Source organism: Puma concolor, chromosome D1 (assembly GCF_028749965.1).
Source record: "Puma concolor isolate L17-30 chromosome D1, mPumCon1.1.hap2, whole genome shotgun sequence".
In the NCBI taxonomy this organism is placed as follows: domain Eukaryota; kingdom Metazoa; phylum Chordata; class Mammalia; order Carnivora; family Felidae; genus Puma; species Puma concolor.
Genome location: NC_141676.1, coordinates 6,305,476 through 6,322,368, shown reverse-complemented (window position 1 = coordinate 6,322,368; position 16,893 = coordinate 6,305,476). Strand labels below are relative to the sequence as shown.

At 57.7% G+C, this 16,893-nt stretch overlaps 2 protein-coding genes and 1 pseudogene across 6 annotated transcripts; 2 read left to right on the top strand and 1 right to left on the bottom strand.

The window, feature by feature from the left end:
- Positions 1–3,141: 3,141 nt before the first annotated feature.
- CD1H11orf68 (chromosome D1 C11orf68 homolog) lies at positions 3,142–5,379 on the bottom strand. 4 transcript variants are annotated; one of them, XM_025915578.2, is made up of 2 exons: positions 5,226–5,379; positions 3,142–4,531 (listed from the first exon to the last, which is right to left on the bottom strand). In XM_025915578.2, exons 1-2 carry the CDS (start codon positions 5,345–5,347, stop codon positions 3,775–3,777), a joined length of 879 nt encoding a protein of 292 aa, XP_025771363.2. In that variant the 5' UTR covers positions 5,348–5,379; the 3' UTR covers positions 3,142–3,774. The 4 variants fall into 4 exon arrangements, with proteins under 4 accessions (XP_025771363.2, XP_086532988.1, XP_086532989.1 ...); XM_086676862.1 differs by having other exon boundaries at positions 3,142–4,534; positions 5,226–5,368; XM_086676863.1 differs by lacking the exon at positions 5,226–5,379 and adding an exon at positions 4,817–5,176 and having other exon boundaries at positions 3,142–4,534.
- A 176-nt stretch (positions 5,380–5,555) lies between these two features.
- DRAP1 (DR1 associated protein 1) lies at positions 5,556–7,873 on the top strand. 2 transcript variants are annotated; one of them, XM_086676860.1, is made up of 7 exons: positions 5,556–5,834; positions 6,081–6,153; positions 6,261–6,354; positions 6,648–6,767; positions 6,867–6,981; positions 7,196–7,281; positions 7,655–7,873. In XM_086676860.1, exons 1-7 carry the CDS (start codon positions 5,793–5,795, stop codon positions 7,758–7,760), a joined length of 636 nt encoding a protein of 211 aa, XP_086532986.1. In that variant the 5' UTR covers positions 5,556–5,792; the 3' UTR covers positions 7,761–7,873. The 2 variants fall into 2 exon arrangements, with proteins under 2 accessions (XP_086532986.1, XP_086532987.1); XM_086676861.1 differs by having other exon boundaries at positions 5,561–5,834; positions 6,888–6,981.
- Positions 7,874–9,866: 1,993 nt separating this feature from the next.
- On the top strand, positions 9,867–15,128 carry LOC147576370 (cytochrome c oxidase subunit 6B1 pseudogene; annotated as a pseudogene).
- The last annotated feature ends 1,765 nt before the right edge of the window (positions 15,129–16,893 follow it).

Genomic DNA, 16,893 nt, shown 5'->3' with positions numbered 1-16,893 from the left:
GGGGTGCAGTTGCCCTGCTGGGAAAATCCCCAAAACCTCGCCAAAGCCCTGGCTGAAACTTTCTCCCAACTCAGCCATTTCCTGTCTTCCCTGGTTTAGCCCCTAGCCCCGGCTGAAATCAGGGGTCCGGTAGATATTCTCTCCATTCCCTGGCCAATCCCTCTCGAGCCTCCTCCCTGAGGTTTGGGGTTCACGGGACATGTGAATGGGAGGTGGGGAGGGGGAGTCTCCTTTCCCTCTTCTGTCATCCTTCCCATGGTTTTGTAAAAGAGAGCTGAGCACGGAGGCTTGTCCAAATTTACTCAGCCTGGCCCACCCCGGGCCCGGGCTGCTTCCTTACCCCGAACAGGGCAGAATCCCCTGTCAGCCTGAGGGGGTGGGCCTTGGGGAGCCCCCCGCCTGGTAGGGAAGCAGTCCTTACCACAGGCCTGGGAGATCCTTCCTGCCCAAGTAGGCTTAGTCGCTGTACTCTCTGGGCCTCAGTTTCTCTGACAGTAAAATGGGAATCTTAGTCTTGGCCCAGTCTCTCTCTCCAGCAGTTGTGAGGCCCCGACTTGTGTGCTTTACAAATCAGATCCTAAGTCCTTGCTGGGACTTGTGGCCCCTCACCACATCAGCACTTTCTATCGTGGGGGCTCAGCAATGCATCAGGTGCTCTGGAGTTGCACGACCTGGGTTCAAATCTTGGCTCTGACACTTATGGCTTTGCAACCTGGAACCAATTACTGAACGTCTCTGGGTCTCAGTTTCCTCTTCTGAAAAATGGCAATAATGATAGAGCCAGGTGAGACTTCGATGAGACGGCGTATGGAAACACTCAGCATGGTGCCTGGCTCTCCTCACGAACAGGATGAAGAAACAGGCCCAGAGACAGAGAGTGACTTCATCCAATCGCTCGTTTATTCAATGACATTTATTTGGCACTTGTGCTAGGCCAGGTCCTATGCTGGACACTGAAGATACCCTGCGGGATCAAGTGTGGCCACTGTCCTTGAGGGGCCCCAGACATACAGATGAGAGGTGGGTGGGTGTGACGGGAGCCTGTGGTGCGGATGAACGGGGAAGAAGAAATCCAAGAGGATGAGCTGGGAGGTCTGAGGTGCGGTCAGCCAGGAAAGCAGGTGAAGTTCAAGCACACCAAATGCAGGTGACAGCGTGAGCAAGGCACAAAAACGGGAAAGGCCAGCATGGATGCAAGAAAACAACAGACAGCTCAGATTTCTGGAACAAGAAGGGTGAAGCAGAGAGTGGATGAAAGGACTCGAGGAACTGACGGGGGCCGCATTTGCTTTGAAATTTGGATTCGGATTTTAGTTAATTTACGGAGAGGTTGCTCTGCCCAAGCACTGTGTTAGGCTCTTGGGACAGGGCTGAGACTTAGACACTGTTTGTGCTTTCGCTAAGCCCCACACTCTGGGCCTGTGGCTTAGGGACCAGTGGGAGACAGACATCAAGCAATTACGTAAGTAACCTCTCAACCCTTGCTGAACGACAGGTGTTCAAGCAGAAGGAACGGCCTGAGGCCCAGGGCTGCATGCCAGGTGGTGAAGGACATGCCAGTTGGCTCCAGTAGGGTAAGCACAGGCAGGAAGGGGCACCTGAGGGAAGCTGGGGCTTGGCAGGGGTCTAGGTCACGGGCACCTCAGGAGAGCGGACTCTATACTGCAGGCCATGGGGAACCATGGAAGGACTCTGAGTAAGGGAGGGGCTTGGGCAGCTCTGCAGGAGAGCTCTGTAGAGGGGTAGCGGGGGTCACTGGGCGGGAGTGGAACAGAGGAGGCAAGCTGCAGTGGTGTGTGGGAGAGTGGGAGAGAGAGAGAGAGAGAGAGAGAGAGAGAGAGAGAGAGAGGACAGGGCGAAGGCAGGGCCAGGAGGCTGGAGGAGAGGGGAGGAGCGTGTGAAATGCTTAGTTAGGAAAAGAGAATCAGGTGCTGCAGATACCAGTCGGGCATCTTTGTGAGACCCTCGAGCGCCTGGCCGGGATCCCTGCAAGCCTCGGCCCAATGTGGTCAAGTGCAAAGCAACGCTTGTCTGAGGGAGGCAGGGCAGTGGGCTCTAAATCGGAGACCACCCAGCTCTGGGACTTCCCAGGGCTGGGGCTGAGGGCGGGGGGGGGGGGGGGGGGGACTCAACCCTGGGGAAACCTGGGGTGAAGAGGAAGCTGGGGAGGGGGCTGAGCCAGCATCTCATGACTCACCCACTTCCACCCCGTCAGCCCAGTGGCATCTCCGCTCCCCTGCTCCAAATTCCAATTTGGTGAGGCTGCCGAAGGCTGAGTCAGCTCCGGCACGGCACGAGAGCAGCATCCCAAGGGGCCCCTTGCCAGAAACCTTGGCTTCCAACTAAGGCCGGGGCCAGGCTCCCAGGCTCCAGGAGCCTCGGCTGAGCGGGGCGGCCCGGCAAGATCATGAGAGTGAACGTGCCTCGTGGGTTGTGAAGACCTTGCTGTGGCCGAGGCCCTGGACAAGCGTCTGAGGAGGAGGCGGGGGCCGGGGCGCAAGTCCGACTCTGCTCGACTCACCACATGACCCCGAGAAAACCCCTTTTCCCTCTTGGCCTCAATTTCCTTGACCACACAATGGGACCAACATTTCCTTCTCGACGGGCTGTGAGAATCGTACAATGCACGTGGAAGTGCTCTGCAAACTGCCCAGTGGCCCAGGACACTCAGGGCGGGAGAAGGGAGTATAAATGGGAAAGCTTCCGCAGCTTACAGCTGTGCAGGTCGTTCACTGCACAAGGATGTTCAACCGAGGTTGCTGAAATCTAGCCCCCTGTCTGCTCACGAGACCATATGCCCTAACCTACAACTGCCAGGACCAAGGGGATACCTTTCTCTAACTGGCACAAATACACCCTGTGGGCTAGTAGAAGTCCCTCAGACTTGGCTGGGTCAAGCCCTTAGCTTTATGGGAAACCACCAAGAAACCGATTCTGACCCTTGGGACGGAGGAGAAGCAGGACTGGCTTTGCAGAGGCTCTCAGAGAGGTTCCCGGCCTTGGCAGTGAGGTGAATCTTATCACTGGGGGCAGTTAGGGGTGCCCAGTTAGGGCAGAGAGGCAATCTCTCCCGGCCTGCCTCTCTCCAGCAACCAAAGCAGGGAAACAACCAACACAGCGTTTTAAAAACCACTCAAGACACAGACCCAAGCTGGGTTTTATTGAAATGCCAGGAGCAGGCACATGTCAAGGTAGCGAAGGAAGAAAGGAAGGTGGTGCAGGCTGCAGGGGATGGCAGGGAGGGGCCGGCCCCATGTCCATGGCCCTGGCATCCCCTCTCTCTGCAAAGGGCTGAGTGGATACAATCACCCTCTCCCCCCAACAAAATAGCATGCTTAGGCCTGCAGGGCCTTTGCCCCCCTGGACTGCAAAGGCTCCAAGAGGGACCGGAGCGCTAATTTCTCTTGTGAGGGAGGAGGAGGACAGAACGCGGGAGGAGACGGAGGTACAGCTGGACATGACGGTGGCCAAGGAAGGCTCTCCTCCTGGAAATCTGTACCCAGCCTGCAGTTCTGTATGACAGAGGGGGGCAGCAGTGAAAAGAGAGGCTGAGGGTCTGGCCCTCAGGGAGCCAGAGCCTCCAGCCGGTGGGGACTCGAATCAGCCCTGAACAGAGGGCAAGTGTTCAAAGGGATCGAAGATGCAGGCAGTTCCCGGTTGACCTAGTCCTCAGAGCTGGGGGGCTCAAACTCTTTGGGACAGAGAGGAGGAAGATGGGAGGATCCATCCCGAGCGTGGGAGGGGGCAGAAGGGGGTCGTCCCCACTTGGCCACACTAGGTCAGTTCCACATTGTTGGCGCGGTCCAGCACACGGGAGCCGCGGGCACTGCCCCCCAGCTGGAAACGACTCTCATAGAGAGTGGGGCACAGGTGCCAACGGTTGGCCCGATAGATGCCCAGGTAGGTGTAGACGTCAGGCTTGTAGGTGAGCAGGCACTTAATGCCCGCTGCGCGGATGGCCGCATCCGCCTCCAGTACACCCAAGCGGTCCGTGAAGTCATCCGTGTAAACACAGATGACCTGGCGCCCACCCTCCCTGGCCCGTGGGCTCACCTTGGCCACCTGAAGCCGGCCCTCGACCACGGCCCGAGCAATGCCAGCCCAGGCATGGTCCAGCTTGAAGCCAGGTGCCAGGTGTATCAGCCACTTGCCAGAGAGCACATGATGGGTGATGGCCAGCTGGCGCAGGGTACTCGGTGTGACGGGCCGCCCGCTGGTCTGCAGAACCTCCCAGGCTGCCTGCAGGCCCTGCACATCGCCCGAGTTGGGGACATAGCCCTGCCCATATGCTGCAATCCAGCCCACAGGCTCGGAGTTGGGTGAGCCAGGGTCCCCATAGCGAGTAACTTGGGATGGTGGGTACTTGGCCAGCCAGGCATCCAGCTCAGCGGCAGGTGTGGTGCGGGCATCAAACACCAGCCAGGGGTCCATGTCGGCTGCCATGGCCTCTGCGGCCAGGTGCTCGGCAGTGAAGCCATCCTCACGGCCGCCTGGAGAGTCTTCCTCCTCCATTTCTTCACCAGGCTCCATCCTGCTGTGAAGGAACCCAGTTAGGGCAGGTCCGGGACAGACCTACAACTTGCCGGACCCTCGCAGGTGCAGCCAACGAGCTAAAACTCTGTGGCCTTGGGCAAGACCTAATGTCCTCAGTTGCCTCATCGTTACAGTGGACAGTAACTGTTCCGGTCTCCTAGAGCTGCTGAGAAAGTAAACACCTGAGGCGGAATCAACGCTGCAAAAAGGTTGCTGCTAATATCGTTACCGCTCTCCCCGATTTACAGCTCAGAAAACTGGAGCTCAGAGAGAAGTGACTTACCCAAGGTCACACCTGCCGTGAGTGTCAGGGCCGAAACGTGAATTCAGGTGTGGGAGCAATCAGCCCGGCTACACCACCGGGTCCTGCCAGTAACCGGTAGGAATCCCGAGCACTGGGATCTAACGGAGGGCGGCAAAGAAGCGCGCGTTCACGCAGCATGAGGCAGGCCCAGTAGGGCCAGACCTCTCAGGCGGGCACTGTCGGGCCCACCTGAAGACGAGCACAGTGATGCTCAGAAAGGGCAGTGACCGGTCCAAGGCCAACGGGGCGGTGGCCGGACAGGAACGCAGGCTTGTTAAGGGCCTACGAGAGGGCCAGCCTCCGGCCCGCCGCGCCCGCCGCCATTAGCGCCCACAGCCCGAGCCGCGCCCCCGCCCAGCCCTGCCCCCTCCCGCAGCCCCGCCGTCACCTCCGGCCTTCGCCGCGCTCGGCGCCGCTCCAGCCCCGCGCCCGGCTCCGCTCCTGCCGGGGCTCCGCGCCGCTGCCGCCGCCGCCGCGCCCCGCCCCCGCCACGGCTGCCGCCGCCGCCATCTTAGCGCCCGCCGCCTCAACAACAACTTTATAGACAAGCGCAGCACGGGGCGGGGCCACCGGGCCGGTCGGCCGCGCCGCGGGGCGGGGCCCGAGAGGGGAGGGGTTGACCCCGGGGGCGGGGCCGTCGGGGAACCCGGGGCGGGGCGGGGCTTCGGGGGGCGGGGCGGGGCTAACGTTCGCTCTCCCAGGCTTGGGGGCGGGCGGGAGTGGCGGTCGGGTCCGGGATCGACGCACTCCGCCGGGGAGGCTCCAAAGGGAGGGCGCTCGGGTCCTGCGAGCGGCGTCCTGAACGGCGGCGCTAGGACCCCGTGGGGAGCGGCGGGGGCGGAGCAGGCGGCACCAGGACCCGGGGGAACCGCGGCAGGCGGGCGGCGAGCAGGCCCGGGGGCCGGGAAGCTGCGGGCGGCGGCGCTGGGCCCGGCGCGGCGAGAGAGGCCCTGAGATGCCGAGCAAGAAGAAGAAGTATAACGCGCGGTTCCCGCCGGTGAGCACGTGGCGGGGCCCGGGAGGAGCGGTCCCGGCTCTCGGGAGGCTCCGGCCCAAGTCCGGCCGTGGGGGCGGGCGCATCGCGGTGTTCGGGGGCACGGACGCCCCGCCCCCTTCCGTGCCCTCCTCGCGTCGGTGCCCCCCGCCCCCTTTCTCCCGGGATACCCTCTCTCGTTCCCCCCCCGCCCAGCACCCCTTTCTGGGACGGAGGCGACGGGGTCCGAGCTTTGTGCTCCCTCCCCAGGCGCGGATCAAGAAGATCATGCAAACTGACGAAGAGATTGGGAAGGTGGCGGCGGCTGTGCCTGTCATCATCTGTATCCTGTCGGGGCCTGGCCAGGCTGAGGGACGTGGGGTAGGGAGGGAGCCCGGGGTCGTCTTAAGCAGGGGATCCCCCACCCGTGTTCTCCTTGACGCTTCTCAGCCCGGGCGCTTGAGCTCTTCCTGGAGTCGCTGTTGAAGAAGGCCTGCCAGGTGACCCAGTCCCGAAACGCCAAGACCATGACCACATCCCACCTGTGAGTGGTCTGGGAGCTGGGAGGGCCCAGTGGGAGTTCACACACTCAGGGGAAGTGGGAGGCTGCTGGGAGACCAGCAAAGCCTCAAGCACTGGCGTGTTTGAACTGGGGTGGGGAGTGGGGTGGGGGGGGGGGTGGGGAGGGATTAGGTGGTCTACCAAGATCGGGAAGTTCGGGTAGTGGAGATGGGGTGGAGGTTTTCCAGGTTTATTCTCCTGACATACAGAGACCCTTGCTGAGGGACCAGACATCTGGGCCCTACCTGAATGCCATGTTCCCCCCACCTCTTCCAGGAAGCAGTGCATTGAGCTGGAGCAGCAGTTTGACTTCTTGAAGGACCTGGTGGCCTCGGTGCCTGACATGCAGGGAGACGGGGAAGACAACCACATGGATGGGGACAAGGGTGCCCGCAGGTGGGGAGCCGGGGCCAGGTGTCCAGGCAGGGAAGGCCAAGGCCACCAGGGTTGGGGGTGGTTGGGGGGTGGTCAGGGAGTGGTGAGGCCTCTGGGCAGATGGACTGTGCCTTCCCGAAGGGGCCGGAAGCCAGGCAGCGGTGGCCGGAAGAATGGTGGGATGGGAAGCAAAGGCAAGGACAAGAAGCTGTCGGGGACGGACTCGGAGCAGGAGGTGAGTGAGGCCCCCAGCCTTCTGCCCTACCCTGTGGTGGGAGAGAGCAGTCTTGCATCAGCCTGAGCTGGCTGGACTCCTGGGCCCATCCTCACCTGTGTTTTTTTTGTAAACTGGGGCTCTAGGGGTCAGTCTGCTGTCCCTGCCACTCCCAGGCTCTCCGGCAACGGCCTCATGCTTTTCTCGTTCCCTCTGAACTCTGTCTTGCTCCTAGGATGAGTCTGACGACACCGACACTGATGGGGAAGAGGAGACGTCACAGGCTCCACCACAGGCCAGCCACCCTACCCACTTTCAGAGGTGAGCCGCTCAGTGGCACCAGAGGGGGCTGACAGATTCCTCCAGGCTGACTTTGTCCTTCCTGTCCTCCGTGGCCCCTTGGTTTTGTTGGCTGTGGCATTTTTGGGGGATGGGAAGGGAGGAACCAAGGAGGGCTTAGAGGCAGGAGACTGCTCTCAGAAGGTCCCTGCCCCCACCCACACCCAGCCTTGGTGAATGGGGCTTGAACTGGTGCTGTGTGACCTGCTCTGGGCCCTTCTCTTCTCTGAGCTTGGCTGCCCGTTGGTACAGGGAGCCGTGGGCTCCATGCTCACTGGGATAGGGTAGGGCTCAGTGGGCAGGAATGGGCCCTGGAGAGCGGCCTGATCTTTCTCTCCTGCTTTCTGCCCTGCAGCCCCCCGACACCCTTCATGCCCTTCACCTCGAGTCTGCCTCTGCCCCCGGCCCCCCCGGGCCCCTCAGCACCTGACGCAGAGGATGAAGAAGACTATGACTCCTAGCGCCCTCTGCCCCCCAGGCCACACCCCCTTTTAGCTGGTTTTAGTTGCTCTGGGGGGAGGAGAGAAGGTAGAGCTGTTCTTAAATTTATTAAACAATTAATAATAAAAGGGAACACCAGTGTCTGTCCCAGCCTATGTCCAGGGCGTTGTGGCCACCTTCCCATCCACCCACCTGCATTCCCCATGCTGAGCTGAGGCCAGGAGCGGTGGTGGGCAGGGTAGCAGAGTGAAGGGAGGGGCCAGAGGCCACGATTCTGCCAGGGTAGGTGCAGGGGTGCTGACAGAAGGAAGGCGGGCAGAGTGGTGGTGTAGGGCCTAAGCCAGAGGTGCTGCTTATGCTGGGGGACGACCTGTTTCGTTGTGCTTTACGACCCCGGAAAGGTGCCTGTGTTTCTTTGGCCTCTTCGTGTCTCTCTGATGGAGGCTATTCTGCCCTCCCGGGGCTGCTGCAAAGGGACAGATTGGACAAGTAACGGGAAGAGGCCTTGCACGCTGTAGAAATCTGCGTCTGGTGGCACGAAGGGTACGTGGGAAGGAGCTGAGGGAGCAGAGGTAGGTGGGACTGTCGAGGGCCCCAAAGATCGGCTTTCGAGCAGGAACAGTGACACAGCTGGGCAGTCCGCCCCCATTTCTGAGCAGACCTTGGAATTGCGGGGTCCATGAGGCAGATGCGCGCCTTCAGGGAGCAGGGGCTCGGGGAGGCTGAGCAGGAGACGTGGAGGACGGTGGGCAGACTTGAGGTGCGTGTTACCAGACTCAAGCGTGCTGAGAACTGACTGGAAGTGGGGCTGAAAGGGAGGGAACTTTAAGGATTCCCAGGTTTCTGTCTGCAGTGACTTGGGCAAGGCCCCCCCCCCCCCCCCCCCCCCCAGCTGGAGGACACAGAGAGAGAGCAAGATTAGGTGTTAGGCTGTGACGAGTTTGGGGTGCCTGTGAAGCTGCTGGGGAGAAGGCACTGGAACGTAGGGGCCTGGAGACAGATGTGCAAGCTTAGAGAGTGGATGACCTCGCCTCAGGGAGAGAGGGTGGAGCCTGGACAGGCCACCAAAGGAGACTGAAGAGCAGCCGCCCCCAGGGCCCCCAGGAGCCACTGGCAGTGCCCACGCAAGCGTGTCTGGGAGGAGGGAGAGGTCAGCGGTCCCAACACCTTGCAGGCTTTAGGGAAGGCTTGCTGGTCGTTGACAGGCTGGGAGCTGGAGGTGAGAAGCCAAGGTGAGGAGAAGTGATGCTCAAGGCTGAGAAGCGGAGATGAGAGCTGTGGCTCGGAATGAGGACAGAGGGGACAGTTTTGGGTTTTGTGTCCTAAGGTAGCAGAAATGTCAGCTATAGCGAGGAAGGGGACCGGGGATGGGAGGGGGCGGATGCGTTGAGGTCAGGTCGCCTGGGGCCGACCCCAGCCTGACCAGGGGGAGGTGCAAGGTGACGAGGGGGTTTGGCAGGGGCATTGAGGTACTCGGTTTTTATCTGACAGGGTCTGGCTTCTCTGGGGAAGAGGAGGCCAGGTGGCAGGCGTGGATGGACCTGGAGCCTAGGAGCAGCTGGGTCCTGTCTGCTTCTCCTCTGCTCCCCCTCTGGTTATAGTGTCCCTGCTATCTTTTGGGGACAACCCCAACCTGTAGTACGCGCAGCTGTCCCCACTCCCTGATGTCAACGGGTGGGGACATCATACCACACACTGTGGCCACAGTGCGTGGTGCGGGCCAACCAACACACCTGAGCCCTTGGGACTTTAGGTGGGACCGTCGGGGAAGGGTATTCACAAGATCGCTAGCTTTCCCGTGGCACTGGAGGCAGGAAGGAACCCACTCGGGAGCCTTGGAGAAGATGATGGTGGCCACACCGGGGTAGCAAAGCGGGCAGAATGTAGGCCGGATGCTGCTAGAAGCCTTTTCCCACCCCGAGGAGCGCTCCTGGCTGAGGATGCGGTCAGCGCAGCAGATCCAGGAGGCTCAGAGATACTGACGTCTGATGACACCTGGACCCAGTCTTGCCTGAACCCTGTATACCTTGGACTTCTGAGTCACGTGAGCCAATAAACATTTTCCCTCTCGAAGCCAGTTGGCTTTCTGTCACTCGTAACTGAAAGAACTCTGGCTGACGGGGACCATGAATGGAAGGCGGTTCCCAAAGGCCCAGGAACGGGAGCAGCTCTCCCCAACAGTAAGTTGGGCCCATCCGGGGAAGGTGGCCACTGGGGTCCGCTGAGCTGAGGGCGTGCCAAGCAGGTGTGATGAGTCGGGGTGGGAGAGGAAGAGACCCTTGGAGCCTGTTGCTGGGCTCACGTCCAGAGGTGAGGTTCTGAACTGAGAGGGTTCGCAGCGACCAGGCTGGGGAGGATTGGGAGAGGCAAGGAGGCCAGGGTGCTGGGAGCAGCCTCCAGGCAAAAGGCTGAAGGAGGCGCAGGTGAGGAAAGATGTCAGGAGCCGCTGGCCTGCGCCTCTGCTTTCCAGGCCTGCTGTTTTAGCCTGGGCAGTGGGCTGATGGGCATAACCTCTGGAACGAGGCCCTGGATTCAAATCCTGAGCTCTCCATTTATTAGCTTTGAGCAAATCCTATAGCATGTCTGTGTCTCAGTCTTCTCAGCTGTAAAATGGGGCTAGCGATTACCTATGTCAGTTATGTGTGCTGTAACATACATACTAATTACTGGTGAGGACAAAGGGCCGATGTAACAAACTCGAAATACCCATGACTTTGAAGGTCACTGTGGAAAGGGCAAGCTCATAGACCACGGAGGGTTTTTGGGGCCAGGGCTGGAAGTGGCCCCCTTGGCTCTTCACCTCCCGTAGGAACTGTCACAAGGCCCCACCTGAGGGAGGCTAGGTGGCCAGACTGACCTCACAGGCCTCTGGGAAGGGCCTGACCCAGTCCTTACCAAGTGTTAGGAATGTAGCCTCCTGAGTGAGGGCAGGGACTCCGGGGAGACAGCACCTCTGGCTGGGCCTGGGCTCTGGATGCATCCTGGGAATGGGAAGGGTAGCTGGGCCCAGCAGGTGCCACTGGGCACCAGGAGCCGCAGCTTTCAGCATTCCATCTGCAGAGCCCTGTCCGGGCCCATTGATTTTCTCCCTTTGTTCTCTGTTTTCACGGGGGAGCCTTGAGCTTGGGGCCAAGTCCTATCCGAATGCCTCGGTCCAGACTTGGCTGCGCCCTGGGGTGTAACTGTGACCAGTGTGTGAAATGACCAGCAGCTTCTAGGCACCGTGGCCTCCCAGGGCTACCACCCTCGGGCGAAAGGTGTGGACCCAGCCCTCCTTGCTGAGTGGAGAGTCTCCCTCCACCGCGCCCCTGGGGATTCAGGCAGCAAATGTTCCTCGAGCACCCAGCATCCTCACTCAGCAGGGAGAGGAGGTACCACAGTCCCCCTCCCGGAGCCTGAAACAGCGTGCTCGCACCGAGTGCTGGGAAGGAGGTCACGGCCCCAGAGCTCACGCTGCTGGTGAGAATGTCAGAGGGTGCAGCCGCCTTAGAAAATGGTTTGGCACCTTCTCCTGGAGTCTGTTGACCCACACGTCCCACCCCCCCCCCCGACCCCGCCCTGGTCCGATTCCATTTCTAGGCATGTGGCCACTGACACCCACCTGTTCATAGCCCCCAGCCAGAACCAACCAGAATGCCCAGCGACAAGAGCATGAATAAATAAATGATAGATTATCGTACAATAGAACAGCACTAGAAAAGGACTGACAGCTGTTAGACGCAACATCACGGTGGATCTTGTAGACGTTATATTGAGCAAAAGAAGCCAAACGCAAGACTACACCGTGCAGTACGCATTGATCGAAGTCCCTGAGGTGAAGTTCAGGAACAGACAGGGGAAGTCAGTATAACGGTACCTCAGGAGGTGGGGGTTGGCCGGGAGGGGGTGTTTTACCACTTGGTAAATGGTTATGGTAATGTTTTACCACTTGAACTGGGTGGTGGTAGTATATAAAAATACGTGAAATCTGCACATTTAAGAGGTGCATTTTTATGATAGGCTCCTAAAAATTTTACCTATCTACTGAGCACCTGTTGCACGCTAGGCGTTATTATAGGGGGTGACGATTATGCGTGTTCTCCGCGTTTATTTCTGATGGGGAGAGACAGACAATAAGGCAGATGAGCGGTATGTCAGATGGTAACGTGTGCCCTGGGGAAAATACAGCATAATAAGGGAGGGGTAGAGAGTCCTGGGGCAGGCAGGGTGGCCCCAGCCATCCCCAACAGGGCTCAGGGGGAGACAATGATAAGGTGAGGTTGGAGTAGAAAACCCCGCTCAGTGAGGAGTTATCTGAGGAGGGGGCTCCAGGCAAAGGGACAGGAAAAGCAAAGTCCTGGAGGACTGCGATTTGAGTCTGTCCGTTTTCCCCTGGGCTCCCCAGCTCCCACTACCTTGGCCACCACCCAGGAGCCTTACTTAGCCACTAGCCCTGTACTTGGCCTGCCTTGGCTGGGGCGTGTTTCTGTGGCCGCCTCTCAGGGCCTCGGGAGCTTCCTGAGGGGAAGAAGGTAGTGCTGTGGGCTCCTATCCACACCTGCCCTGGGTGCTACTTGACCTGGAGGCTCCAGGGTGAGGGAGGGACAGCTGAGGGATGGGGGTGAGCTTGCCCACCATCCACTGGCCTGGAGATCTGAGATCAGACGCACCGTGTGACCTGTGTGACGACCTCTTGACCTCCATCAAATGGGGCTGTTGACACCACCCCTTGTGACAGGAGGCCAAGCATGTTGCAGCCCGTCACTGTGATATGAGTCCCTGATTATCTCAGCCTGTCTCTAGGAGAAGTGTCCTCATCACCCCCACTTCACAGATGAGGAGACTGAGGCTCGCTCGCGAAGTGAGCTGAGCAGCCTAAGTTTGCTCTTCGGTTTGGAGGTGGGTGGGGGCTCGTATACAGGCCTGGGCGGGGTCCTGGGGTCCGTGTGTGGGGAAATGGAGTTAATGGCCTCCTCCTCTCACCCAAGCGCCATCCCTTGTCAGGTGCGATAGGTTTGTCTCCAGTGCACGGACAGAACCGCGTTCCCGCTGTTCCAGGCCATGGGCACTGTGGCAGGGGAATGACACGGAGCACCCAGATCTCTGCAGGGGGCCTGGTCCCTCCTCTCCTTGGGCAGAGCCTTTGTGAGAATGGCCGGTGGCTCTGGATGCCCTTGGGGGACTCCTCGTAGCTGGGGAGCAGGGCAGGCGATGGGGGACCCTCACCTCCTTTCATCAGAGTGAACTGCATTCTGAAATCACATCCTTCCTGTTGTGTGTGTGTGTGTGTGTTCGTTCAAATGTCACTTTAAGAAAAATGGCCTAAGGACAAAGATCTCTGCCCCCCCTCCCCCCCACCGTGGCAATCAGAGAGCTGCAAAGGAAAACACAAGATCCCACGTGATACCGGTCAGATGGGCAAGAATAGGAAGTCAGGTAAAAATGATAGCTGGTGGATGGGGCACCTGGGTGGCTCGGTTGGTTGAGTGTCTGTCTGACTTCGGCTCTGGTGATGATCTCTTCATTGGTGAGTTCGAGCCCCGTGTCAGGCTCTGTGCCGACAGCTCAGAGCCTGGAGCCGGCTTCACATTCTGTGTCTCCCTCTCTCTCTGCCTCCCCTCCTTGTGCTCTGTCTCTGTCTCTCTCCCTCTCTCTCTCTCTCTCTCTCAAAAATAAGTAAACATTAAAAATTAAAAAAAAAAAAAGATAACTGGTGGAGAGTCGGTAGATGGGAGTCTGGTGCTTTTTGTGGGAGTGTAAACCAGTGAGGATGTCTGAAAAGGAGGTTTGACAGCTAAGTGCCCCCTGGCAGGTCCACTCCGGGGTAAAACCTCTCGCAAATAGATGTGTCCTGGGTGTGATTTGAGGTGGCGAAGAGCTGGAGGCTAAGTATCTGTCCCTGGGGAACTGCATGGCAGATAGCAACGTGGACAAAGCTTCAACACATAGTTGTTGCATGAAAAACAGAAAAATACAGACCAACCTCTACAGCACAGCTGTGTTTATGGAAACTACAAACACAGAGGAGCACAACCATCTTGTATATTTCTGCCAATTACTCCGTGACCTTGGGCATCTGACAGAAGGTCTCTTTGCTACAGTTTTCTCATCTGTAAAGTAGGGACAATAGTAGCAATTCCTTCAAGGACACTGATGTTTACATGAGATTTGATACATGAAGTGCTTAACGCAGTGCCCAGCACATAGTAAACACCTAATAAATGGTGCCTCCCATCACTGATGTATATGGAGTTCAATGCCTGGAAAGCAGATTGGAAGGGCATGCGTCAAACGCAAGAGTGGGGAGCTATGGGAAGCTGGAATAGGACTGGGGAGAGGCTGAAAGGGACAGTTCATTTCAAACGGAGGCTGGTGATTCATTTTTTGGGAAGCTTGTGATGCATAGAGTGTCCCAAACTAAGGAGCATGGGCTGCTCCTGTCTATGTTCCCAAGTTTATTTTATTTTAATTTATTTTTTAAAAATTTTCATGTTTATTTATTTTTGAGAGAGAAAGAGAGAGAGAAGAGAGTCAGAACACCAGTGGGAGAGGGGCAGAGAGAGGGGGGAGACACAGAATCTGAAACAAGCTCAATCTAGGCTCTGAGCTGTCAGCACAGAGCCCGACGCAGGCCTAAAACCCACGAACTGAGAGATCATGACCTGAGCTGAAGTCGGACACTTAACCGACTGAGCCACCCAGACGCCCCTGTGCTCCCAAGTTTAAATAAAAACAAAAGAGATTGCCAATTGTCGTCTTCCAAAATGGGCTCAACCCACAAGGTGGCCTCAACCCACAGGAAAAGAGTGGCCCTGCCGTGTTTATGGGGTCATGTATGTTTTTCTCATTCACTCAGTCAACAAATATTTCTGAGCACCTGTTCCATGCCAGGCCCCGTCTAGGCTCTGGGGAGGAAGGCACAAAAGAATTCACAACCTGCGGCTTCTGGTCTGACTCTGGTGTCCTCGCTGAAGGGTCACATTGACCTTCGAGCTGCTTTCAGGGGTGTCTTTAGGACTCAGCAAGCACCACGGCAGAAGACATCAAGATCATAGTCAAGAACTACCAGACTGCCCCTTTGACAGCCGCTTCCCCACCAGAATCGGACCAGGAACTTCTGCCAGAACTCCCTGGACTTGTAGCTCTGTCCCAAGGGCAATGACTGTTCAAGGGGCGATGGCTCCGTGTGCAAATGGCACTGGCGTGTGTACAAGTCCCTCTGCCCCACATCCTGAGTGCCAGCCTGGCACAATTGCGGGGCAGACGGCACATTTCCTGGGAAGATCTGCACTGGCTCCTCCCACCTCTCCTCTGTCCTCCATCCAGGGTGCTGGAGGGTGACCTGGGTACATGGTGATCTGCACCCTGGGATCTGAATCATGGCTTAGCTGATAATAAATACTCGTTGGAAAAGTGGAAGACTCTGTGTGTGTGTGTGTGTGTGTGTGTGTGTTAAAGAGCCGGATGATCGGGCAAGAAGCTGGGGAGGAATTAGTACCTTGACCAGTAAGAGGGGCTTCAGGTTGATTGTCTTTCTGTTTTGTTTTGTTTTTATGTGGTTAAACTAACCACCTTCTCTATACCAAAACCAAAAACAAAGCAAAACAAACCTGAGGACCTGCTCCCAGGGGACGGGGGTTTCCATTCTAGTCGGGGTGGCGAACCGGCAGACCGAGAACAGCACCCACCGAAGGGCTGGGCGGTGGGTGTCAAGAAGGGAAAGAAAGAAGCGGGGGAGGGGAGGAGAGAGGCGGGCGTGAGTGTGCCCACTGTGCCAGGAGCTCAGGGGAGCCCCCGGGGCCACGTGACCCTTCCCCCTACCTTGTTCCTGTGAGGGGATGTGCTGTCTGGTCTCCAGCCACAGTCTCCGCTGTGGCCTGTGCCCCCGTGCTGGCCACATTTCGCTTTCCCTTTCCCCTAAGTGCTTCAAGTTCAGTTTCTGCCCCGTGGGTTCTCTGCCCCTGCTTGCCTCCTCTGCTTGGAGCCACATCTGACCTTGCAGGCAAGCGGGTCAGTCGGGGGCGGGACGCTGATGATGGGGTAGGGACCTCCTCGGGAGGTCCCTCAGGATCCGCACCCCCACCATGCTCGAGAGTGGAGGACCCCGTAAGAGTCTGGGCTCTGGGGTGATGCTCCCTGTATTTCGCAGCACGGCGCTGCCTTTGCCACATGGGCTTTCTCAGTCTTCACAGTCCCTAATACTACACGGCCTTTAAAACTCAGCTCAGGGGTGGGGCACCTGGGTGGCTCAGTCAGTTAAGGCTCCGACCTCAGCTCAGGTGGGAGGGAGCCCCACATTGGGCTTTGTGCTGATAGTGAGGGGCCTGCTTGGGATTCTCTCTCTCTCTCCCTCTCTCTCTCTCTCTCTCTCTCTCTCTCTCTCTCGCCCCTCGCCTGCTTGTGCTCTCTCCCCCCTCTCAAACAAAACAAAACAAAACAAAACAAAACAAAACAAAACAAAACAAAACAACTCAGCTCAAGTGTCAAATCTTCCAGGAAGCCTTCCTGGATGCCTGGCTGACAGTGGCTTCTGCTTCCTTTCGGTCGTGGGTTAGTGTTTGCATGATATACCTTTTTCCATTCTTTTCCATTTAAACCTGTCTGTGTCTTTACATTTAGAGTGGGTTTCTTGTAGGCAGAATGTGATTTGAGTCTTGCATTTTTAATGCGACCTGACAGTCTCTTCTTTTTCATTGCCGTGTTTATGCCATTTACATTTTTTTTTACTGTTCCAAAATACATATGCAATTTACCATCTTAACCACTTTTAAGTGTACTGTTCAGTGGCATTAAGTACTTTCACATGGTTGTGCAGCCATCACCAGCATCCGTCTCCAGAACCTTTTCCTCTTTCCGAATTGAAACCCTGTCCCCATTAAACACCAACTCCCCATTTCTCCCTTACCCCCAGCCCCTGGTAACCATGGTTCTGCTTTCTGTCTGTCTTTGACTATTCCAGGTATCTTATGGAAGTGGGATCATACAATATGTATATTTACATGTCTGGCTTATTTCACTTACCATCACGTCTTTAAGGTTTATCCGTATTGTGGCATGGGTCAGAATTTCCTTTTTAAAAAATGTTTACTTATTTATTTTGAGAGAGGGAAGGGGCAGAGGGAGAGAGAATCCCAAGCGGACTGCCTATCGTCAGAGCAGAGCCCAACGTGGGGC